The following is a 23,775-nucleotide window of genomic DNA, read 5'->3' on the forward strand; positions in this document are numbered from 1 at the left end:
AGTCTAAGAAAAAAGCGTGTGGGACCGAGACTTACCTAACCTTGAAATAAAGCCGCTACTGAGATCGAGGTCATGGCATGCAGCAGCCACTCCCACTATTTTGAGCTAGCTAGCCGTCTTTAAACCAGACAGAGAGCCACGGCCGGGCACACAGTGCTGCTAGAGGTTGAGCAATGTCCATCTACAGCTCTAAACGCAAGAGCAGGAGAGCCTCCAGGTCTCAGCTAGGTGAGGTGTCCTTGTGTACTGTACAGCTAGAGCTATTAGCCAGCCTCCTGACCACCTGCCACCATGCATTGTGCCCATTGTTCAGTGGCATGGATGAATGTGTGTGTCCTGTGTTTAGTGTAGCGTATAATTATGGCATATGTAGCGTCTGTCCCAGCTAGCCGGCCTATAGCTAGTCTTGTTCTAGTATCAGTATGTATGTATGCTGTGATTGTGGAGGTACCACACTGTGTTGTTGTGCAGGTCATCTGAAGCTGTCTGTGTACGAGGACTCTAGTGCACTCATAGTACATGGTAAGCACACCCCCGGCCCATGCACACACTAGTCCACTCACAGTGCATGGTAAGCACACCCCCGGCCCATGCACACACTAGTCCACTCACAGTGCATGGTAAGCACACCCCCGGCCCATGCACACACTAGTCCACTCACAGTGCATGGTAAGCACACCCCCGGCCCATGCACACACTAGTCCACTCACAGTGCATGGTAAGCACACCCCCGGCCCATGCACACACTAGTCCACTCACAGTACATGGTAAGCACACCCCCGGCCCATGCACACACTCACAGTGCATGGTAAGCACACCCCCGGCCCATACACACACTCACAGTGCATGGTAAGCACACCCCCGGCCCATACACACACTCACAGTGCATGGTAAGCACACCCCCGGCCCATACACACACTCACAGTGCATGGTAAGCACACCCCCGGCCCATGCACACACTAGTCCACTCACAGTGCATGGTAAGCACACCCCCGGCCCATGCACACACTAGTCCACTCACAGTACATGGTAAGCACACCCCCGGCCCATACACACACTAGTCCACTCACAGTGCATGGTAAGCACACCCCCGGCCCATACACACACTCACAGTGCATGGTAAGCACACCCCCGGCCCATACACACACTCACAGTGCATGGTAAGCACACCCCCGGCCCATACACACACTCACAGTGCATGGTAAGCACACCCCCGGCCCATGCACACACTAGTCCACTCACAGTGCATGGTAAGCACACCCCCGGCCCATGCACACACTAGTCCACTCACAGTGCATGGTAAGCACACCCCCGGCCCATGCACACACTAGTCCACTCACAGTACATGGTAAGCACACCCCCGGCCCATGCACACACTAGTCCACTCACAGTGCATGGTAAGCACACCCCCGGCCCATGCACACACTAGTCCACTCACAGTGCATGGTAAGCACACCCCCGGCCCATGCACACACTAGTCCACTCACAGTGCATGGTAAGCACACCCCCGGCCCATACACACACTCACAGTGCATGGTAAGCACACCCCCGGCCCATACACACACTCACAGTACATGGTAAGCACACCCCCGGCCCATACACACACTATTCATGGCTACCCCCAGCAAAGGAGCTGTGATGAATTCCATTGCCTCTATTAATTTGTATAGTATATGAAGCACGAGGACTTCAGAGGAGAGAGACTTCTCCATTGGATACATATGTCAAGGTAACCTCACACTGTCACACAATCCACACACACACACACACACCCACACACACCACACAGCTGTACTTGCTACCTGACCCATCCAAGCTGACTAAAGAGAAGACTAGAATAGTCAAACAAAAGGATCCAGTGTTCAATGAAAAGTTCTCCTTGTAAGTTAGTATCATATAGCCACTTTTGCTCTTGATGCTCTCACCTCTGTCAGCATTCTCACTGGGAATGAAGACATTGACAAGAAGCTCTTGATATCAGTATGGAGTCATCACACTGCATCAAGGTAGGTACCGTCGCCATGGGCTACCTGCCTGTGTGTGTGTGTGTGTGTGTGCGTGTGAGTTATCTAGTATATTGCTTACAGGAACGAGATGATTGGATGTATGACATTCAAGGTTGCTGAAATCCTTGGCCCAGATAAGGTAATAATATAATACGCCCATGCTCTGTCTAATAATGTCTCCCCTGTGTATAGAGTCTGAATGGATGGTACCAGCTCCTGGACGAGGTCAAAGGTCAAGAGTCGTACCATCAGGTGCCCCTCACCATATCCCGGTCCGAGGGAACAAGAGGTGACCCTTGCAAGAGGACCTTTGCAGTCACGCTGGTCCGCAGTGAGAGAGGGTATGGCTTCAGTGTGGATGGTCACAGTCCTGTGTTCATATCACAGGTTCTCAAAGGTAAGTGTGTGTGGTCTAGATATAGGGTCAAAAGTTACTACAGGTTACCCGGCTGCCCTGGCGGACATAAAAGTGGGGGACACACTAATAGAGGCGGAGGGTACGGACGTGACCAAGGCCAGTGCTAACCTGGTAGTCACCATATTCAAGTGAGTCCTGTAATGATATACTTGACTGGTACAGTGGATTGCAGTGCACTTGCAACAGAGAATTGCCTAACAGCAAAACCACAATAATATTTTATTACATGTAGATAATATTAGCCTAAAACCCTAAACCTGTATCTATCAGAAACCGGGCGACGCCCAACTTACCCTTTTTGGTAGATTATGTTCTGTCTTTTTTACTCTTCTCAGATACGAGATTTTTAGTTTTGGCCCTGATACTGATAGTCATGTCTTACAATCTAAATTGTGGTTTTGCTGTCTCTGTTGCAAGTGCACTGCAATCCACTGTACATATATAATCATTGTAGCCCGTTATTTTGATTCTTATTGTCTAAATTTTTGCATTTTCATATTAGCGCGTTTTTATTAAAACGGCACACTATAGTATTGGTTCAACGTCACCATTTTGTACGAATGTACGAATAATTATATATTTAGAAACTTGTTACGTAGTTCATACATGATTGTATGAAAATGTGCACCAACAACAATTACCCGGCCCGCTATGTATAGAGTATTTATTCCACTCGTTATTTGCTGCCTCCCTACACAGGAAATGTCCCCAGGTCATCCACCTCATACTACAGCGAGGACAGTATATATCAGCCTCACTACGCCGTCCTCCTAAGAAGAAGACCTCTCTAACGACACCATACTCTCAATCTCAGCTGTCCCTGAGACCACGCCCCTCTAGGACTAGTCTATCAGGCCTGTCCCCTGAGCATCATCAGCATCACAGTACATCACGCAGAGCCTCCACTCCATTGTATGAGAGCTCCTTGACACAGCCTGACTCTGTTATAGCTGAGAATGGAGATCACACGATCAATCGATGGTCCTTGAGTCGTAGCCGCGAGCAGTTGTTTGCCAGTCAAGGTCAACTGAGGTCAGCAGAGAGTGTTGGACAAGGTCAACTGAGGTCAGCAGAGAGTGTTGGACACTGTAAGTCTATTAAATTGTAACTACTATATTCCTATTCTCTGTTTTCTGTAGTTACTCGACAGTCGATTGCTAGCATCCAGGAGAGTGAGGGCACACCCCCTCACACCCTCACACAGCCGTCCAACGAGCCTCACACCCTCACACAACCCACACCCCCTCACACCCTCACACAGCCATCCAACGAGCCTCACACCCTCACACAACCCACACCCCCTCACCCCCTTACACAGCCGTCCAACGAGCCTCACACCCTCACACAACCCACACCCCCTCACACTCTCACACAGTTTGAATCTCTCGCAAAACCGAATGATCTTGGAGCTCTTGTTAAGACTGCATCACCTCGTAGCAAACTAGTGGGTGTGGTCAGAGGAAATCTTGACTCCGCCTACTCCTCTGGTATTGATTCAACTGATGCTCAGCCGGTCGACTGGGAGGTAATAATTATATTGACATCGAAATATGTTGTGCAGTGTTAATAGATGCATCTTTAAACGGCCATAACTTTAGTTCACTTGGTCCAAATTAAGCTTAAATTAAGCTCAAGCTTAGAGAGAGAGGGCCTTTCAGATGATGTGTTCATCAATAGTCCATTTTTGACCTGTTTTTGACACCCATGGTTTTTCCAAAATTATGAAATTATGGGCCGTTCCAAAGTTGAGATTAATTTTGAGCATACCGTCTGAAAGAGCTCCTTTTAATCAACTTCCCCCTATCTATATAGAGTCTTGGTCAGATGGGTCAGCAAAGACAGAGAGCAGTCAACAACCTCCTCACTACACAGCTCACACTCACGGAGGAACTAAAGATGGGCGTGGAGACGTACATTGAACCCTTGACCTCTATACTCCCACCTGACGTACATCAGAGAATGTTCATGGGGCTACATCAGGTACCGTTGCCATAGCTACCAGCTGCGGAGCACTACAAATATATTTTGTATACCTATCATCTTGTACGTACATTAAGCAAATGTTTTCTGTTAGTTGTGTGCTGTTTCCGTGTCGATAACGAGTCAACTGAAGCCACGGCGGTTGCCTTACACTTCCCCTGAGGCTGCCCCCTTCAACACTTACATTGAGAGTCTGGCTGACATCTACTGGTTCAATGTAAGCGCTAACTTTTACTAATATTTGATTGAAGCTTATCTAAAGGATACAGATATAGAAGCGCTTTAACTTATGTACGTTGTGGTGACCCTGTTCCTCCTACAGTTCTCCGAGCTACTAGATTGTCTGACTGTAACACTGGGTAACTCTGGAGTAGCCAGGCAGGAGATTGCTACCTCCTTTGCCATGTTTGAAGCTTTCTCTCGATTGGTGGAGGACAGTGTTGTCAAGGAGCACAAACACAGTATCTACTCATTTGTGGAGGCTGTCAATGAATACGTGCCTAAACTAGCACGCAGCATGTTCGCCCTTGTGTACTTTACACCCCTGACTCACGAGGATCAACGTCACCTGGCTAGCATCACGCAGGGTAAGCCCCTACCATTACTGAGCTGTAACCACATGCATGCAGGGTAAGCCCCTAGCTACCATTACTGAGCTCTATTAAACAGAGCATCTTTGAACGGCCATAACTTCAGTTGCGTTTGTCCAATAACATTATGTTCTGAAAGCTTAGAAAAAAACCTTTCAAATGGTGTATTAAAATCCAAAATTTCGTCGGGGCCATAATGTGTCATTTTTCGGCCTTGGACCATGGGCTATTATTCATGGTATCGCCAAATTGGCAAATATTTTTATCTCTCAAATATGATTTTTGAGACACCATTTGATTTCTTTTTTTCTGAGCTTTCAGAAAATCATAAAAATATTGGCATTGGATCCACAGAATTTAAGTTATGACAGCGGAAACAATCGTCGAACCATTGATTTAGACAAAGACCTTTCAAATGATGTGGTGTTAAAAAAAATCCACGTTCCGTTGTGCACTCACCTGTCCACAGATCTGATGAAGTTGTGTAGAGACAAGGACCTGATCAGCCGCTGGGAGAGACAGACCGAGTCCATGAGGAGGCTGGGGTTGTGTGTGGCGTTTGGTAGTAAGGTGAAGCAGGTGAGACTGAACACACCAGGACGCCTGCTCATCCAGGAGGGGGAGATGGTCCTAGTGGAGAGGAGGAGGAAGAGAAAGGTCATTACTAGCTCTACTAGCTAACATTGAGTGGAAGTTCTGTGGTAATCCATGGCTTTATGTGCATGGTTAACTTGGGTGCTTCTAGATGGTTGGAGTTCTCTAAAGCATTTATACGCTTTTTAACTAGGAATCCAATAATGGTATATGAACATTTAAAGTTAAGAAGGCCATTCGCAACGCACATTACTCGTGTGTGTGTGTGTGTGTGGGTGTGTGTGGGTGTGGGTGTACTGTGTCATACTCATGTGTGTGTACATAGGTGTGGGTGCTACTACTATCAGACCTCCTACTAGTCACTAAGAAGCATGGCAGGATACTCACTGTCACAGAGGACCCACTGCCATTGGAGCAAGTCATGGTGCAAGACTTCCACTGCTCTGACTGTAAGATCATGTGCATGTCCTACATACTGTGATGATCATGTACTCTCCTGTACAGCTAATGAGATTCAAGTTTCAACAACTAACGGAGTAAGTTATAACCATCTACTCCTCACACACACACACACACACACACACACACACACACACACACACACACACACGCCCACACAGAGCTGGAGTCGACTGTTTCGTGCTGCCAGTGAGGGGGAGAAGGAAGTGTGGATGGCCAAGATCAAAGAGAGAGCGTCCGGGTCGCTTAGCAACCGTAGAAAGCAGGGAGATAAGGTAATAGCTATAATGGGTTATATCTACTGCATGTTATAGTGATCTCTCTGAAATGGTAACTTTGAACGCTCATATATGTAATTGGAGTTAGGATTGTGTGAGCATTAATTGTGTGGCCGGTCTGTCTAATGATGTGTTTAGTGATTGTCTTCAGAGGCTGCCCACGTAATTACCCAGACAGCCTAAACATAGTCTACCTCAGGGATTGGTATCATTCCTTATTTATAATTATATGTACATGTACTTACCTGATCTGACCACACACACCCACACACACACACACACACACACACACACACACACACACAGTCGCGGAGCTACCTTCAGCCACATATTGCCGATGCTCTAAGGAAGCAATCACACCAGATACAGGCCTCTGCTGTTACCATGGAGACAACAGATAAAGGAGAGGATTCACTGACCAGAGGATCGTCCAAGAGACGCAGTCTGTGAGTGCAACAATCCTCAGCACTTAACACTTCCTGTATACAATATAACATGACAATGTCGTAGTGCTCGAGGTATGCTGTCATCTTGCCACCTCCTCTTAGCCTATAAAAGCATTAAGCAAGAATGCATGCACAGTTGAGTATTCTATTGCCATTCTAGTCAATTCTACTGTTATTCTACTGCTACTGTGTTAAGATGCCAGTGATGGGCCTGCTCAAGAGAAAGGCACCACCTCCTCAGGGGACAAGGAAGACTAGTTTAGAGTCTCTGTTGCCTCACTCCAGGTTCAGTATGGGCTCCAAGAGAGACAAGATATCACCCTCAGAGAGAAACACTAAACTAAAGAGGAGCTTCAGAGGGAAGCCAGCTGCACCCAAGAAGCTCACACTGACAGAGTAAGTGACTACATGTATGTGTGTGTGTGATGTGTTACTACCACCTCCCCTCATACAGTGTCGCTGTGGAGACACTCAAGAAGTGGAAGATCTCCTTTGACACAATGATTCACAGCCAAGGTGAGTCCCCTGACTGTACATTCATGCAGTGATAGCTACCATTACAATCCCTCTCTTGTTGTGCTAGCTATACTCCTCCCTCTTGTGCCCCCCCCCCCCATGCATGGTTGTGATCCCTCTCTTATTGTGCTAGCTATACCCCCCCTCCCTCTTGTGCCCCCCCCCATGCATGGTTGTGATCCCTCTCTTGTTGTGCTAGCTATACCCCCCCTCCCTCTTGTGCCCCCCCCCCCATGCATGGTTGTGATCCCTCTCTTGTTGTGCTAGCTATACTCCTCCCCCCTCCCTCTTGTGCCCCCCCCCCCCCATGCATGGTTGTGATCCCCTCTCTTGTTGTACAGATGGATTGGTTTTGTTTGAGGATTTCCTCAAGTCTGAGTTCAGTGAAGAGAATATTCAGTTCTGGAAGGCGTGTCAACGCTTCAAGACCGTTCCCATGGAAACACTATCTGACGAAGCTAAAGCCATCCACGATGAATACATTTTACAACGAGCTCCTAAATGGGTAAGCCCCTAGCTTTTATTGAGCCTTTACCTTTTTTATTTAGTGACTATTAAAGACAATTTGAACACAATCATATACTTCATATAATTATACACAGGTGAACTTGGACCACCCCACTACCACGGAGATAGCGGACAGACTGGCCAGTCCTGATCAGAGCATGTTCCTCAAGGCTCAGCACCAGATATACATACTCATGCAAAGAGACAGCTTCAAGCGATTCATTGACTCTCAACATTTTCAATCTGCACTAAAAAGATAACTTTTATCCCCACCATAATATTATTGTTACGTTTGTCTGTCAACATAAGTCTCTTAATTATTTATTTATTACTCAAATACAAATTATTTTGTCTGAATAATAATTATACACAAATTGGAAAGTGTAAAACAGAGAGAAATGCTATTACATAAAGCATAAATTGATGACAACCAATCTTTCACACCAGCACACAGTGAGTAGGTAATTAAAATGCTATGACATTGGAGATAAAAAAGTGATAATTTTTGACAGTGTGTTTTCAATTTACTCGAGAGTTTTGGTGAATTCTACTGCAGTGCTAAACTGTGCCCACCAGTAAGCGCTCTCCCCACTGAGACTGGCTTCACTGAAGTTCTTGACATATTGTACAGTGGACAGTAGACCTGGAGGGTTGGCCTTGAGCAGCACATACACAATGACAGGGAACATGTCATCAGCGCCAGGAGGGTCTCCACACTTGGCCAGCTGGAGTAGGCTGATGAGCACCTTGCAACATGTGACCACACACTCAACCTTCCCACGGGGACTCTGCAACAGTGGACATGACATGAAATGACACACACACACACGGGAATAACACGAGAATAGTGCATGAGTTTAACAGGAAATTGTTGGCAAGGAATGCTCCAGTACCTTAGTTAGTTAGCCTCCCGCTGATGGGACAGGAAACATGACACATGGTGACATGAAATGACATGCTAATTATAATTAACCTTTGTACTCACGACATGACATAATTAAAGGAGAATGACACATATTGTCATGTCAGGCATTAGGGCTCTCTTATTATGCCTCGGTGCGCATGCGCAAGCGAGGTATACGGTAGTGTGTTTGTGCGTCTGTGTGTCTGTGTGTGTGTGTGTCTGTGTGTGTAGACTGTTTCAGCTGCTCAATAAAGTGCAAGTAAGAGTTTCTATAGGCTTCTAGTCATGCTTTCTTGGCTTGGTATTTGTGGATTTGCAAAATAAAGCTTCGTTCTCGAGTTATGCCTAGTTTTGCTTACTTGGAATGCCATTGCAGCCTTTTCAGAAGAGTCCGTAGCAAAACTTGTTCACCGAGTGTTGCTACTCTACTTAGTAGTTAGCTCTGCACTAGAACGCTAGCTATTGATAGCTGCAAGAGTGAGAAGAGAGCTGCAAGGCTCTGCTGACTTGATTGCAGCCATTAGACTTGAATTTTTGGCGTCGATCGTTATTAACAACAATCATCGTCGATCATTACCCACTCTTTGAGTTTCCCTGTGATTCTGGATTCTGCATGCAGCAAAATTCATCATGATAATTATATAATCAATGTGTGTATAAAAGCTAGCTAGTTATGTAGCTTTGGCACCTCCACCGAGGCATCAGCACCCGCGGTGCTTTCATTATAATATTGTCAGGCATTAGGGCTCTCTTATTGTCAGGCATTAGGGCTCTCTTATTATAACGTAGGTACATGAGTGAATGAACTCTTTCTACCTAAAAACAACAACAACATTCAACTTTCCCTGAGGACTCTGCAACATAGCATGAGCAACATAGCATGACATGTGCCACCAGAGGACTGTAGCATGACATGTGCCACCAGAGGACTGTAGCATGACATGTGCCACCAGAGGACTGTAGCATGACATGTGCCACCAGAGGACTGTACTATACACATGATAACACACTATAGTTATAGTGCTACCAGTGGTGGCAGTGCACTTCAATGGAGTTTAGCAATTATCACATAGTCACCAGCCTCACGCTGATGGCAGGAATATGACATAACAAGCCTCACGCTGATGGCAGGAATATGACATAACAAGCCTCACGCTGATGGCAGGAATATGACATAACAAGCCTCACGCTGATGGCAGGAATATGACATAACAAGCCTCACGCTGATGGCAGGAATATGACATAACAAGCCTCACGCTGATGGCAGGAATATGACATAACAAGCCTCACGCTGATGGCAGGAATATGACATAACAAGCCTCACGCTGATGGCAGGAATATGACATAACAAGCCTCACGCTGATGGCAGGAATATGACATAACAAGCCTCACGCTGATGGCAGGAATATGACATAACAAGCCTCACGCTGATGGCAGGAATATGACATAACCAGCCTCACGCTGATGGCAGGAATATGACATAACAAGCCTCACGCTGATGGCAGGAATATGACATAACAAGCCTCACGCTGATGGCAGGAATATGACTAACACTAATGGCATGGAATAACATGACATGACATGAGACAAAACATGTGTAGGAATTAGGTATCAAACAATGTTGGGAATAAATACGTAGGCATGCACTTGAAGAATAGTTATAATCAAAATCCTTATGTAATGAGAACATGTATTGCAACGAAATTGTCAATTAAATGTCTGGATAAGATGGTAGTTGATAATAAATAGGCAAGTTAATTCTGTTTTTAATAGGTGGACACTTGAATAAATGAACAGTCTTATTTGGTACGGCACTAATCAGGTGACCTCATACTGACCTTGTATGTACTCATGACCTTTAGGTGCGTCTGAGCGGAATTCCATGGACAGCTGCTATGATAGACCTGTGTTGCTATGGTAATACACAAACGAGTTACATAGCAACAGGACGTACCATTGGTATTTGCAGACTCTTGTGAGTGATTGAGATTGCCTCCGATAATCTGGTCAAGTGCTGAGAGAAGATCCTGTGAGGTCATAAATTATAACATCACATAATTTCCGCAAATTAAATTATTAATCTGAATAGTACAATCTTTCAATGGTTCTTCAGCTGCCATAACTTGAATTCCGTTGATCCAATTTCACCGATTTTATGATTTTCTGAAAGCTTAGAAAGAGACCTTTCAAATGGTATCATCAAAGTTCGTATTTGAGCGATACAATTATTTGTCAATTTGGCCACACCATGAATTATAATAGCCCATGGTCCAAGGCCGAAAAATGACAAATTATGGCCCTAACGAAATTTTGGATTTTTAACACATCATTTGAAAGGTCTCTGTCTAAGCTTTCAGAAAAAATCATATTTTTTTTTACATTGGATCAACGGTACTCAAGTTATGGCTGTTGAAAGATGTTCAAGTTCAAGTAGTGCGACTTACTGGTCTCTCATTGTGTCCGAGTCTCCGTTTGGATGGAACACATGCTCATAGAGGTGAGAAAATAAGTGATCGTCCAATCGGTTCATCACGTCATCCATATCGTTCCAACAGAGCCACGTCGAGTCGTTGTTTATAGCCTCCGCTAGTGACCTTTGACCCGCGTCCATGAGGGAGACCTTGTCATCGGCTGGTAGTCCCGAGGTCATCTCCTCCACCAACCCCCTGATCTGGGGGTCACGAGACGTCAGGAACTGACCCACTGCATGTCCCACAAATACCTCACAACTGACCGCTCTCCACCTACACAGGGAGGGGGGAACGTGTGGGAGTGTGTGTGTGTATGTGTGGGTGGGTGTGCCTACCTGTCCACAGCGGACTGTAGAGAGGCCACTTGAAGAAGAGCATCTTGGAACCTTTGATGAGTCTTAACGAGGTAGGCAATGTAAGAGGAGCGCTTCTGATAGTCAGCCATGAGGCCCTCGACACACACACTCACACTGTCAGTGTGTGGGTGGGTAGAGTGGGCGTGTGTGAGTGGGTGGGGTACACTGAGTGTGCGTGGGGTGGGCGGATATTACATACAGTGTATACACAACACATATACAGTACACAGTGGGTAAAGGTCACTATAACACAAGTACAGTACATACACACTGGTGAGCTCACAGCTGATTGGGGAGTGGTTGTATCATTGTCAGTAGCTCAGTTAATAGAGAGAGTTCCATGTTATCCCGTTGCCATCGACAATGCTGTAATGATTGCTGAATCAGCAGAAGGAGCTGTTGCTTTGTATCACACTCACTGTTGAGTGACGCTGGTGTGGGGATGTTCTGTAGTGCACAGCGGAGCTTGAACTTGAGCTGCTCACAATATAGAGACCTCCCAAACATCTCCAGGCTCATAGATGATGGTGTTTCATGATCATATCGCTCCACTTTCTTTGGTAGCAGTGTGTGTGCTCTAGTCTCTGCTGCCACTCTCTGTCGGGCATGTAGGGCAGCATACTTGGCTGTGATGTGACCAGTTAACAACGTGTACGAGCGCCTATTCCTCATCACTGGCTCATCCAACGCAAGGCCTTCGCTGTGGGCACGGAACTTTGGGGGTGTGGTCTCCATAACCATGCTAGCAGCCTCACTCTGACTGCGTGCTTTTCTTTTATCCGCTTTGTGCTTACGAAATGGCCAAAACTTTTTGCGTTTCTTGAACTTAATTTTAGGTTCATTCACTTGACTCGTTGCTTCGTTTTTTGGTGCCTCCATATCGCTGATAGTTGACTCTATGGGTGTAGACAATGTGGGCGTGTCCCGGCTGTGAAATGAGGGGGTGGTTGGTGAGGGTGTGGAGGGTGTGATAGGTGAGGTAGCCATCGATGAATCAGAACTGGCCACATAAACTTCTTTGGCTTCTAGTTTGTCGTACGGTGACTCCTCCTCTAGCCCGGCCATTAGCCACGCCCCCTTTACAGGGGACCAACTAGCCCCGCCTCCATCATTAGTGACGTGCCCGGGGCTCTTGGGGGGAGGTAGAGTATTGGAGCGGTGTCTAGTAGCGTCATGAAGAAGCAGTGTGGGTGCGGGACTAAGCTGTAGGGGAGGGGCAATCGGTGGTGGGGGGGAATCTTGCTCTACAATCTCATTGGTCGGAGAAGATGGTGTCATAAACTGTAAGAGTGGTAAGAACATGTTTGTGTGTGAAATGCCCTAATCATGGCTGGTATGCCGGTGTGCCATAGCTTCTGTTATGTACATGTATGGCTACAGCACATAGATAGAAGCTAACAAGGCAACGTTATAATAGTACCTCTCCCTCTGCTAGCAAGTGGAAGTCCCAGGATGGACTGCCTCCACCATCAAGGAATGGTAGAATGAGCACCTCTGTAGGGAGCATAAACCCTGACCCCTCCACAGGGGGGGTGGTCCCTACACTGCGAGAGCGTGGTGGTGGAACAACATCTACAGAAATGTGAGCAGATCGTGCCATGCTGCCACGTTTCTTAGTCCGAGGCTTCTTGGTTGTGTGTGGGTGTGAGGGTGTGAGGGATGTGAGGGTGTAGGGAGTGGTGTGGGCGGAATCAATGAGTATGTGTGGTAGTGAAGAGAGGAGCGAGGACATCTGAGAATGGAACACCCCCCTACCATCACGGTTGGCAAGGAGACTCGCTGCAAGACCAACCTAGCACACACACGATGTTGTTATTTTATGCATTTCTTAGCAATTGTCAACATGGTAAGATCATAGTGATGGTGTGGGAGGGGACTACCTATAGTGATGGTGTGGGAGGGGACTACCTAATAGTGATGGTGTGGGAGGGGACTACCTAATAGTGATGGTGTGGGAGGGGACTACCTATAGTGATGGTGTGGGAGGGGACTACCTAATAGTGATGGTGTGGGGGGGGACTACCTAATAAAGACTAAAGCTCTTATTTGCACACAATGTTGTGAGTGCATACAAGTGGAGGCCTCAAACCAAAACAATGACTAAGTGAACGAATTAACATGAGAGAAGAGGCTACTCACAACATTACCACGAACTGTGTATATTTGTTAAGCTGCTTATAAAAACATGATCATACACACTATTAGGTAGACTAACCATATTGTTGAGTTGAGTTTGTGATGCCAGGAATGATGACCTCTTGAGCCCCGGTAGATACAGAGGCAGCTCTGGTAGGCTGTCAGACATTCCAGCATCTTCCAAACCATCCAATACTGACCAGTACATCTCCTGCACAAGGCAGTCCACGTGTACACACATACACCACAAGAGTACACCACTCACCATGTCCATATCCTTGACTACTTTAGCCACTGAGTCTTTGTCTAGACTCCAGGCACTTCTCTGTAGGACAGCTGTCACTTGTGTGAGGTTGTACCGTGCTACACTCCCCACCACCAGGCCTGGGTCGATGACAGCGTGAGTGTCAGGATTGACTAGAGCAGAGCTGATGATGCCTCCATACACAATATCTGCTGTTAGTCTCCGTTCTTGATCCAGGGTCAAATCCCACTTGTGTTTGGCGGCTCTCTTGAGACAACACACTAACCACTTGATACTGGCAGGGAACTGGGAGCTCATGTCTCCAAGCTTCATCACAATGTCCATCGATAAAGCCACTAAGTGACCACACGAAACATCCAAATCTTCACTGAACAAAAACGTAGCTGTCTCCACAAGTCCTGAGCTCTTGTCCGCGTTGCTATGGAAACGTCTACCGGCTTTGCCCACATCAAACTCGAGATAATCATCGAATGCCAACACTTTCATGACCGTGTTGCTTAGCAACTCGCTAAGGAAAGCCTTCAATTCTGTTAGTTGTGAGGAATATACAGTCAGTGCTTTACTGAAGGGAGAATCAGATCCACTGAACAAATCCTGAGGAGTGGAGCAATGATTGACGTGTTGTCGTAGCAACTCTTGAAGGAGGCGTAGATAGTGTGCGTGGTCGTTCTGGAAGAGGCAGTGTCCAAACACAACGGCCATGAGATCATTGAGTAGCCATTGGGAGTCAAGACCATCAGAGTCAGCAATGATCAGTACATCTGCTAACAGCCTCGTGTCAGTGAGAAGAGAGGACAGGAAAGTGGAGTACGAGTGTGTGTGTCTCTGTAGGACCTTAGCTGCATCAATGAACTGGACACCTTGATCCAAGGCTAGGCTCCACTCATAGCCTGCCACTGTGCCAGAGAGCACACGTTCGAGTGCAAAGGTGAGCGTGTGTGTTATCCAAAGGGAATGGAAGACATTGTTACAGCTTTTGTTGAGCTCTTGTACACCAGCTCGGAGGTGAACTTTGTAGAATGTTACAAATTGTTGCTCTTGTCGTAACTTCTCCAGCAGAGAGATGACATCTTCACAGCTCATCTGAAGGGAGGGGATGCATGCATTAGGATCTAACTGTAGTTACTGTGTGTGTGTGTGGATGGATGGTGTTCCCTCTCAATGGTTCAGGGCTATACTTTGCTGATAGCTATACTCAATGTATAATACATAGTGTAGTACAAGCCAACTCACCTTGGCTACAAGCGAACACCCACACGAACACTAACTGTGAAACACTACAGCCGACAGCATCTCTGTGGATCAAGGGTAGGGCTAGGAAAGGGATCGTCAAATGAATAACTCAAACATAGGTAGCATAAAAATTAGGCCTAACCGCGGCTACTTAACGATACCAATTGATGCTTATTGTTTCTAATTAGCGCACACTGTAGCCATTCTTGAGATCTATATCTATGGTGGTGAATGTGGTGATAGAGTTCGCTGGAGGAGCGGAGCTACTATTCGACAAGATCAAGACACATCGAGTGGCTCTGCCGGATCGCCCCAATGGACAGTGGACATTGAGAGATGTCATTGCTTACATCAGGGACCATTTGCTGAGGGAGCGCCCTGAGCTGTTTGTACAGGGCCCGACTGTTCGGCCTGGAATACTAGTGCTGGTCAACAACACTGACTGGGAGTTGTTGGGAGAGCTAGAGTATGCAGTACAAGAGGGGGACAATATTGTCTTTATATCAACACTACATGGAGGATAGACAGTTGCATACAGAACATCAGTCATTGTAGCTATTAATGGAGCTCTTGGTGTTATCAACATACCCTACAATGTGATCTGTAATAATTATAATTATCTGCAAGATTCATATAAAAAGTATTTTGACATTATGATTGTTTGATGTGCTAGAGTAATCATTTTGAAGTTTCCATGGCAACAAGGCAATTAATAATAAACTTTATAAAGATGTTCCAGCCTTTATGTTGAGAAGGAGAAGACAGGTAAGAGGACTACTTGTATTACCTAGCTTTAGTAGTATAGAGTATTAACTCCTGTGTTCGCTTGATGTAGGTCCACCCAGCTGAGTCAGGAGATGATGCTTATGTGAGGAGGCGCTACACTGATCTGAGTGTGAGCATCCATGTGGAGCAGTGTAGAGGTCAGGGTCTGGTTAATCATCACTGCCATTGGCTGGAGGCTCACTTGAAGCAACTCTCTGAGGGGAGAAGACGGGAGGACTCACTACTAGACACACCTCGACCAGTCGGCTACCAGCCCCGGGGAAACCACTGGGCACACAACGATCATCCTATAGACAATACGTGTGAACAAACTCAATGTGGAGCTGCACACACTTCTAAACTCTGTATTATTCTGTAAACATTCTGTCACAATCATAATTAATAAAAATCCACACGGAACACAAAAGAGAGTAATTACAAGTCTCTATAATAAGAGAACACTTCACTTTGTTCGTACGATGCATGATCAGTTTTGTGTTTGTAGACTGGGTTCTCCATAGCTACTACTTTGTCAGGGGGGAGTGGGTCATGTGGATGACGATGGAGCGCTTTGGGAGAGTCATGTGACATCTGATGGTTCTGCAGGAATACCCTCTTCTCTCGACTGTACTTCATCTTCTGTACTCCGTATACTATCAGTGCAGGCGAGGCCATGAGAACACATAGCAGTGCTAGACCGCCCACTACCCCGACTGCAGCAATGACTGGTACAGTGGAGACCATGGTGGTGGTGGTGCTGGGAGGAGGAGTAGTGACAGTAGTGACTGCCATAGTGTTGTCTCCAGGACTACTGGCAATGGTGGATGTACCTAGCAGTATTGATGGGATGATAAATTAAAATGAGTTTATTGTATGATAAAGTTAATGGGCAATCAAAAGTAGCTACCAAAACAGATCATAATTGGGTTATATGACTAACTCTCAGTAGTGGGCGGCTGTGTGGAGGGTGGTTGTGTGGTAGGAGGCTGTGTAGTGGGCGGCTGTGTGGTGGGTGGAGGCAACACAGTCAGCTGAGTCACACTCTGTTCTCTGAGCCCACGACACGTGTAGTTCCCCTCATCTGCTGTTGATAGATTGTGTATTGTCAGGGTCACCATCAGGCTGGGTAGAATGGTTCCATTCTCCAGGACAATCTCCCTGTTCCCTTGACTGACATCAAGTGTGTGTTTAAGAGACTGTATGAGTTGACCTCCACTAGTGTTGAACCAAACAGGAGGGGAGGGGGAGGTCTGGTAGCCATGGAGATGACACACAAGCATTACCACATCTTGTCCACTGATGATAGCAGGACTCGTCACGACCTCTGTGTACATGTAGGTTTGTACGAGTATAATACTAAACTCAACTCACCTGGAAATTGTATTTCCTGAACTAAAGTGTTGGAAACCTGTGTACCCATGGTGTTAGTTGTCATAGCGATACACGAGTAGAGGCCAGCATTGTTAAAGTTCAGATTAGATATAGTTAGTCGAGTAGTTCTGCTCCCATCTCCAATAGTGATAACACCATCAATGCCAGTGGAACTGTCTCTCTCCCACTGCCATGTGTACGAACCTTGACTAGACACTGTACACACTAACTCTATTGATCCACTGCTCAGGTCCTCAGCACTTGGCTGGATGATAGTGGTAGATGATGAGTCGAAGGTTATGTTGGGTTCAAACAACGGTAGTGGGTCTGTGCAGAATGTTACCTCACTTAGAAAAAACCAATCAAAATCGTGGAATTCTGTGAATTGAATTTCAATCCTGAGATGACTTGCAGATAGTGTTGCTGCGCTGAGTGGCTGTATGGACACTGTTCTCACTTGGTTATCAAGTGGAGAGAGGTGTTGGTTGTGGAGTAGCCAACTTGTTATGGGTGTCAGTGTGTCTGTCTCAAGTGACCCTCCATACTGTACTACAGTGGATAGCTGTATATTGGGTAGACTTATCCTGTTGATGGGACTGTTCAAGAAGCTGAGTTGAAGGGCTGTCACATCAGTAGTGACTTGAGTGAGGTCAAAGTCAACATACGCCACGGTTAGTCCTTTATTCCAGGCCAGAAAGTATCTCACGTAGGCAGAGTTGCTTAGATTAGGTACAGAGGGGATGGTCTCCCCATCTCCCAGCACTCTGCTATAGCCACATTGGAAGTAGGTGTTTCGAAAAAGAGTACAGTCTGGTAAACCAGGGTGTAGTACTAGGACATTGTTGTAGGGTGTTGGGAAGGCAGTGTACGTCGCAGGGGACACTGCAGGCAATGACATATCAACTCAAGAATGGATATTAGTATACATACCTGGTAGGCTGCAATCCAAGGCACTACTAGTAGTAGCAGTGAGGCCTCCACACAACAAGAGCAGCAGTAGAGCCATCATCAGTCTTATCTTGTAACTCATGCAATATCAGTAATTTCATGTCCAATTCCATAAAAGTTATTAGCATTGTCACACACACTACACAGGACAATAGCACACACACACACTACACAGGACAATAGCACAGAGAGCTCTAAGCTATTAAGGATACACTAGGCTGAGTCAAAGCTATCGTCAGAGTTAGTGTCATCACTATCTGATTGAGAGTTGTCACTGTCGTCACTGTCATCACCACCTCCACCACCAGTTGCCACAGCAACATCGTCAGCCGGAAGCTCCGCCTCCTCATCTCTGTGGGGGGTCTAGTGTGATGGGATAATGGACATGAAATGTACTCACTCTATCATGTCTGGATTGAGACCATGTCGCTTCATCTCCATGGCGATTTGCAGCGGATTAACACCCTGTATATAGGACACCCTGTATCACAACATGCGCACACTCAAACAGGACAACTGACCAATCTCTTCATCTTAAAGAACTTCTGATAGCGAGGGTCGTCCTTGACCTTCCTTCCTGCATCAAGGAGATTATAATGTAAGAACACAGACAGCTACACTGACCACCATTGTACAGACCCCCCTACCTAGTACACAGACAGCTACACTGACCACCATTGTAGAGACCCCCCACCTACATGTACACAGACAGCTACACTTACCACCATTGTAGAGACCCCCCACCTACATGTACACAGACAGCTACACTTACCACCATTGTAGAGACCCCCCACCTACATGTACACATAATTATCATAATTTTCGTCAGTGTAAATTTTCATATGAACTGCCCAATCAAATATTTTTCAATAATTCGTGCAGCTCAGGATATAGTGATGCATACTGATGAATGCTGTTGCTCTACAATACGGAAATTAATATCCTCCATATGAAATAACTCGCTATATACGGTACACAGTAACTCACCTTTGCTGGCCTCAGCAGCTTCTGCAGAGGAAGCAACCATTAATGATACACCATGGAGTGATGTGTGTCTCACCTGGCAGTGGTTGTGGTGGAGGGGGCGGCTCGTCCGCTGCTCCAGGAGGAGGGGGCGGCTGTGAGGAGGGAGGGGGCGGACCTGTGGAGGGGGGTGGGGCATCTTTAGCTGCCGTGGTAGCACCCGCTGTTGCTATGGCATCCGGAGGCTGATATTGAGCTGTGGCCTGCACTGAGTCAAGGTACGGGATGGAGGATAACTTGGCCTCTAAAATATTGAGGGATATGTCGAGTCTCTGAATACGAGTGGAGAGCTCCGTCAGCCTCTGTAAGAAAGGGAGGCAGTGTTAGCACATGGCACACACACACACCCACCCACCCACCCACCCACACACCCACACACCTGCTCACAGACGGTGGAGAATCTGTTGAGGAACTGAGTGGATTGTATGATGAAACGGTTGAGGAAGATCAACGTCTTCTTGTGCTCCAGAGCAGGAACCTAGTGCAAGTGAGATCAAGAGGATGACACACAGAGAGAGACAGCTACTACAGACCTTGGTGTAATCCACTCCTGCTCCAACTATAGGCAGCCCATGCTCGTCCATGACACACAGCAGCAGCTAGCTCAGTACACTCGCAGCTTGATCACTGACACAACAGAAGGTAAAGGAGGCTGTCTTGTGACCTCCCAGGCCTAGCAGGGAATTCCCTGTCGTAACGCCCCCTTATTATATAAACAGCCTCAGGGGAATTCCCTTATCGTCACGCCCCCCCTATTCAACCACGTGGACCTGCTAACTACAAAAGATGTTTCGTGTTCTCTCTTCTCTCCTCAGACACCCTCCGCTCACCAGTCACCTGTCACTAGCTCACAGAGGGTGGGCTGATGTCCCACACACATGGAGGGGGGTAGTGCGGGGACTAAATACCTCGGCTACTATTAGAGGCCTTGATGATTTCTTTCCCCAGACAGATAATCCAGTGGAGGAAGGGGAGAGGTCAGGTAAAGGGTTCTGTCTATACTGTACACTGTACACTGTATTACGCCATGCCCCCCCCCCCACACGCACACACAGGCCGGCCGTGGCTGGCCAGAGAACTGAGGCACAAGAGCAGTGACAACCTACACAAGCTATGGTGAGTGAGACTGTGTGTGTGTGTCCATTACCCCACCCCCTCCCACCTGTGTGTGTGTGTGTGTGTCCATTGCCTCACCCCTCCCACCTGTGTGTGTGTGTGTGTGTGTCTATTACCTCACCCCCTCCCATCTGTGTGTGTGTCCATTACCCCACCCCCTCCCACCTGTGTGTGTGTGTGTGTCCATTACCCCACCCCCTCCCACCTGTGTGTGTCCATTACCCCACCCCCTCCCACCTGTGTGTGTGTCCATTACCTCACCCCCTCCCACCTGTGTGTGTCCATTACCCCACCCCCTCCCACCTGTGTGTGTTCCATTACCCCACCCCCTCCCACCTGTGTGTGTGTGTGTGTGTCTATTACCCCACCCCCTCCCACCTGTGTGTGTGTGTCCATTACCCCACCCCCTCCCACCTGTGTGTGTGTGTGTGTCTATTACCCCACCCCCTCCCACCTGTGTGTGTGGGTAGGTATGTGTTGTTGAAGGAGCGCAACATGTTACTCACTATCAAACAAGAAGCCAACAGAGCGCTGTTTATAATGCCTGGACCAGAGCGTCTCCGGAAGGTATGGCTAGAATATAAGGAAGTATGTATTACTCATCTTACATGTGCTACAGGTTAGGCGGTCAATGGCACGGATCAAAGTGGTTCTCTTTGAAAGAGTAAGTTAATAATGTTGTTAGTAATAACACTTAATTATTTCTGCTGACTCAGGAGAATGCATTGAGGGAAGCAAAGCGACAACTTGAAGGAACAGAATCTGCTGAGTCAGCAGTCAAGAAGCCGAGTCGCCTGGCACCCTACAAGATACGTAAGATGCTGTCCAAGAGACAACGCAGAGTGAGGGCATTGGGAGACCGGCAGCCATCACAGCAGGACAGGGTTATCAAGAAGAGAAGGAATGTCAGAAACTACAAACACATTGCAGCAGTTAGAGAACTAGAACAGAAATCATAGCACAGTATAATTATATTAATTTTTGTCTTTGTGAATTCAGAATTAAAAAAATTGAACAACATTGCACACAAACTAATGCGGATAAATTTTTATAAAGAGTCCGTCAGTCAGTTAGGTCCTAGCCCTTCATTGACATAATACTCAGTCAGGTCATCAGGCGGACAAGCCACCTCGTATAGTTGTTGATTATGAATAGATTCATACAGTGGATCCTCCAGGACTGTCACTGAGGGGGGGTGGGCTCCATAGGACACGTTGGGGCTTGTGGAGATATCTTTATCCAGGACTGTCACTGAGGGGGGGTGGGCTCCATAGGACACGTTGGGGCTTGTGGAGATATCTTTATCGGCTTGAGTGATCTTGAAACGCCGTCGTACCAGGAGTATGATTGTGCAAGTTATGAGCAGCGAGAGTAGTAGGACCACTGCCAACACTGGGAGCAGAATGAGTAAGATATCTGGTGATGCGGTGGTAGGGTTGATGTTGTCTGGTGAAGTTGTAGGATCGCTGTCTGGTGAATCTGTGTGGGTGGATAGTAGATCACACAGTGTCGTGTATATACACATAATTATACACCCTCATAAGATTACCAAGCACCCTCTATGAAAATACACCCTCATAAGATTACCAAGCACCTATGAAAATGCACCCTCATAAGATCACCTTTTATGAAAATATACGTACCGTACAACTGGACAATTTGGTGGGGTGTTTTAATTTGGCGATTTACCAAAGATAAAACAAGAGCCTTCATTCGTGGGTAAAATATTCGTGGTCTGAGTTCCAACCACAAAAATGTTGTCCCCCGGAAAAAAACCAGCTATACGGTAATAATTATAATATACCTGCCAAAATTTCCAGTTATATGGTATCTGTGTCACATGTGTACAGGATACACCACCCAATACCTGTGTTGATGGAGTTGGAGTTGATGGAGATCTGTTGTGATGTGATAGAGCTCCCAGAGAGTCTACAAGTGTACAGTCCATTATCCTGGGCTGTCAGTGGCTCTATCCTCAACACAGATACTCGAGAGGTGGTCCCTGAGAAACCTGATTGGAAGCTGATGTCTACTCTATCACTGCTCAATACCTGGGTGTCAGCTTTGTACCAACCTAACTGTTCCTCGGGTCGAAGGTAGCCACTCATCCCACAAGTCATCTCAGCAAAACCATTACTCACTTCAAACCCAGTTTCCAAGCCAGTACTAAGAGAGGCTGTGGAGAGAAACAGTTCATTGTTTAAAAAGCGGAGGCCTTTCAGATGATAATCATGTAAATCAATGGAGCCCATGGTATTTTCCCGAAAATGAGTTATGGCCTGTACCAAATTTGAGATTTGAGCATTCTACTATCTGAACAGGCTGCTTCTAAGTGAATTTGGACTATACTAGTGAACCTACTCAACAGCTCCAGTTGGGCTTCTTCCTGCAGTGTCGTGCTGAGTGCCTGCTCCACAATACAGTCATAGCGTCCCTCATCTAGATAAGACAGTCCAGTTATTTTAAGGGTCAGTTGAGTGACATTGTTAGTTATTCTGCTCTGAATGGTGTAGAGTCTGTTGGTGTCAGTGGGAGAGGTCACTATCAGGCCAGAGGGAGTACGCCACTCTACTGTAAAGTTATGAGAGGTCACCAGTGTACACTCTAAGATAGCCCATGATGGTGGAGGTAGGAAGGTACGGGAAGGGAGAGTCACTGAGGAACACGAGAGCTCAGAACCAACTGTGGAGTGGGAGTAAAGTTGCAGTATAATGGAAAGTCCTCATTTATATAAACTATAATTACACCAGCTCTACCTAATTACACATTTACAGAAGTCTTAACTCACAGCAAGTATGTCCTATGAGTAAGAAAGTAAGGAGAGCAACTGTTGACTGGGTCTTTGCACACATAGCTGCATGGAGTAGCTTCAAGTTGACTATATGAACTGCAGGGGCCATACTAGTGCTGGCACTGGAACAATGGTTATGAGAGGGAATATAGTAAACAGGATATACCAAACAAGACTAAACTTTACCATATTATATGAATCACCAGCACATTAACGACAGAGGGGCTTCTGTTTGAGCAAATAGGCACAACAACACACAGCATCACACAGCATCACAACTAAATGTCCTTGTAAATGTACAACACATAACGACTTAGCTAGCTTGCTGTGAAGGTGTCAAAGTAGTTCTTGTGCCAGGCCACCGTCTCCTTCTTCTCCTCAGCAGTGTAGTGATGGTTCTTGGGTCTCACAGGGATGCACAGCCTCGAAAATAACCCGCTCGTGCTACACGGTAGCATACCTTAATGTTACTATTATAAACGGGTAGTAATTTTAGCGTTTTCAGATTTTTCTCTTTTTAGGGTATAATTATACTAATTTTGGCGGATTTGTCATTAGCACAATAATAATTATTTGTCAAAAGATGATAATTATGTACAAGT

General features: G+C 46.5%; 6 protein-coding genes and 1 long non-coding RNA gene across 7 annotated transcripts; 3 read left to right on the forward strand and 4 right to left on the reverse strand.

Moving 5' to 3' along the window:
• Nucleotides 1-68: 68 nt before the first annotated feature.
• Nucleotides 69-8,183, forward strand: LOC135342419 (uncharacterized). Its single transcript, XM_064539149.1, has 22 exons — nt 69-228; nt 472-522; nt 1,671-1,729; nt 1,790-1,881; nt 1,935-2,006; nt 2,088-2,145; nt 2,199-2,403; nt 2,447-2,552; nt 3,124-3,512; nt 3,564-3,949; nt 4,237-4,404; nt 4,499-4,621; nt 4,727-4,991; nt 5,464-5,651; nt 5,914-6,037; nt 6,093-6,124; nt 6,209-6,322; nt 6,632-6,771; nt 7,057-7,167; nt 7,226-7,287; nt 7,629-7,792; nt 7,890-8,183. The coding sequence occupies exons 1-22, from the start codon at nt 174-176 to the stop codon at nt 8,052-8,054; spliced, it is 3,129 nt and encodes a 1,042-aa protein (XP_064395219.1). The 5' UTR covers nt 69-173; the 3' UTR covers nt 8,055-8,183.
• LOC135342418 (GTPase-activating protein and VPS9 domain-containing protein 1-like) lies at nt 8,138-15,293 on the reverse strand. Its single transcript, XM_064539148.1, has 10 exons — nt 15,160-15,293; nt 13,927-15,009; nt 13,741-13,872; nt 12,946-13,317; nt 11,809-12,806; nt 11,505-11,639; nt 11,143-11,442; nt 10,653-10,725; nt 10,537-10,602; nt 8,138-8,582 (listed from the first exon to the last, which is right to left on the reverse strand). The coding sequence occupies exons 2-10, from the start codon at nt 15,007-15,009 to the stop codon at nt 8,319-8,321; spliced, it is 3,423 nt and encodes a 1,140-aa protein (XP_064395218.1). The 5' UTR covers nt 15,160-15,293; the 3' UTR covers nt 8,138-8,318.
• Nucleotides 15,294-15,680: 387 nt separating this feature from the next.
• On the forward strand, nt 15,681-16,385 carry LOC135342427 (uncharacterized). Its single transcript, XR_010396879.1, has 2 exons — nt 15,681-15,924; nt 15,995-16,385. It is a non-coding gene; the product is annotated as an uncharacterized LOC135342427 (long non-coding RNA).
• On the reverse strand, nt 16,305-18,366 carry LOC135342421 (mucin-5B-like). Its single transcript, XM_064539153.1, has 4 exons — nt 18,226-18,366; nt 17,296-18,177; nt 16,865-17,248; nt 16,305-16,754 (listed from the first exon to the last, which is right to left on the reverse strand). Exons 1-4 carry the CDS (start codon nt 18,323-18,325, stop codon nt 16,360-16,362), a joined length of 1,761 nt encoding a protein of 586 aa, XP_064395223.1. The 5' UTR covers nt 18,326-18,366; the 3' UTR covers nt 16,305-16,359.
• Nucleotides 18,346-19,959, reverse strand: LOC135342425 (WASH complex subunit 3-like). The gene is made up of 7 exons (XM_064539156.1): nt 19,800-19,959; nt 19,646-19,744; nt 19,304-19,568; nt 19,231-19,251; nt 18,765-18,820; nt 18,644-18,708; nt 18,346-18,595 (listed from the first exon to the last, which is right to left on the reverse strand). The coding sequence occupies exons 1-7, from the start codon at nt 19,848-19,850 to the stop codon at nt 18,457-18,459; spliced, it is 696 nt and encodes a 231-aa protein (XP_064395226.1). The 5' UTR covers nt 19,851-19,959; the 3' UTR covers nt 18,346-18,456.
• A 48-nt stretch (nt 19,960-20,007) lies between these two features.
• Nucleotides 20,008-21,413, forward strand: LOC135342426 (large ribosomal subunit protein uL29m-like). The gene is made up of 5 exons (XM_064539157.1): nt 20,008-20,248; nt 20,322-20,382; nt 20,853-20,949; nt 21,002-21,046; nt 21,099-21,413. The coding sequence occupies exons 1-5, from the start codon at nt 20,053-20,055 to the stop codon at nt 21,339-21,341; spliced, it is 642 nt and encodes a 213-aa protein (XP_064395227.1). The 5' UTR covers nt 20,008-20,052; the 3' UTR covers nt 21,342-21,413.
• On the reverse strand, nt 21,336-23,662 carry LOC135342424 (uncharacterized). The gene is made up of 5 exons (XM_064539155.1): nt 23,360-23,662; nt 23,171-23,295; nt 22,744-23,064; nt 22,250-22,558; nt 21,336-21,861 (listed from the first exon to the last, which is right to left on the reverse strand). Exons 1-5 carry the CDS (start codon nt 23,434-23,436, stop codon nt 21,449-21,451), a joined length of 1,245 nt encoding a protein of 414 aa, XP_064395225.1. The 5' UTR covers nt 23,437-23,662; the 3' UTR covers nt 21,336-21,448.
• Between the last annotated feature and the right edge of the window lie 113 nt (nt 23,663-23,775).

Source organism: Halichondria panicea, chromosome 10 (assembly GCF_963675165.1).
Source record: "Halichondria panicea chromosome 10, odHalPani1.1, whole genome shotgun sequence".
Classification (NCBI taxonomy): Eukaryota; Metazoa; Porifera; class Demospongiae; order Suberitida; family Halichondriidae; genus Halichondria; species Halichondria panicea.

Coding starts and splice junctions, on each gene's coding strand:
- LOC135342419 (XM_064539149.1), top strand. CDS start 174: ATGTCCATCTACAGCTCTAAACGCAAGAGCAGGAGAGCCTCCAGGTCT. Junction 523..1,670: donor TAGTGCACTCATAGTACATG/GTAAGCACACCC, acceptor TAATTTGTATAG/TATATGAAGCACGAGGACTT. Junction 4,405..4,498: donor TGTTCATGGGGCTACATCAG/GTACCGTTGCCA, acceptor GTTTTCTGTTAG/TTGTGTGCTGTTTCCGTGTC.
- LOC135342418 (XM_064539148.1), bottom strand. CDS start 15,009: ATGAGCTGTGAAGATGTCATCTCTCTGCTGGAGAAGTTACGACAAGAG. Junction 12,807..12,945: donor ACTTGCTAGCAGAGGGAGAG/GTACTATTATAA, acceptor CCACTCTTACAG/TTTATGACACCATCTTCTCC. Junction 11,640..11,808: donor CAACCACTCCCCAATCAGCT/GTGAGCTCACCA, acceptor ACACACTGACAG/TGTGAGTGTGTGTGTCGAGG.
- LOC135342421 (XM_064539153.1), bottom strand. CDS start 18,325: ATGAGTTACAAGATAAGACTGATGATGGCTCTACTGCTGCTCTTGTTG. Junction 18,178..18,225: donor CTTGGATTGCAGCCTACCAG/GTATGTATACTA, acceptor CATTGCCTGCAG/TGTCCCCTGCGACGTACACT. Junction 16,755..16,864: donor ACAGCCGCCCACTACTGAGA/GTTAGTCATATA, acceptor CAATACTGCTAG/GTACATCCACCATTGCCAGT.
- LOC135342425 (XM_064539156.1), bottom strand. CDS start 19,850: ATGGACGAGCATGGGCTGCCTATAGTTGGAGCAGGAGTGGATTACACC. Junction 19,745..19,799: donor CAGGAGTGGATTACACCAAG/GTCTGTAGTAGC, acceptor CACTTGCACTAG/GTTCCTGCTCTGGAGCACAA. Junction 18,709..18,764: donor TCTTTAAGATGAAGAGATTG/GTCAGTTGTCCT, acceptor TCCTATATACAG/GGTGTTAATCCGCTGCAAAT.
- LOC135342426 (XM_064539157.1), top strand. CDS start 20,053: ATGTTTCGTGTTCTCTCTTCTCTCCTCAGACACCCTCCGCTCACCAGT. Junction 20,950..21,001: donor GACCAGAGCGTCTCCGGAAG/GTATGGCTAGAA, acceptor CATGTGCTACAG/GTTAGGCGGTCAATGGCACG. Junction 21,047..21,098: donor AAGTGGTTCTCTTTGAAAGA/GTAAGTTAATAA, acceptor CTGCTGACTCAG/GAGAATGCATTGAGGGAAGC.
- LOC135342424 (XM_064539155.1), bottom strand. CDS start 23,436: ATGCTGTGTGTTGTTGTGCCTATTTGCTCAAACAGAAGCCCCTCTGTC. Junction 23,296..23,359: donor CTGGTGATTCATATAATATG/GTAAAGTTTAGT, acceptor CCATTGTTCCAG/TGCCAGCACTAGTATGGCCC. Junction 23,065..23,170: donor ACTCATAGGACATACTTGCT/GTGAGTTAAGAC, acceptor CCCACTCCACAG/TTGGTTCTGAGCTCTCGTGT.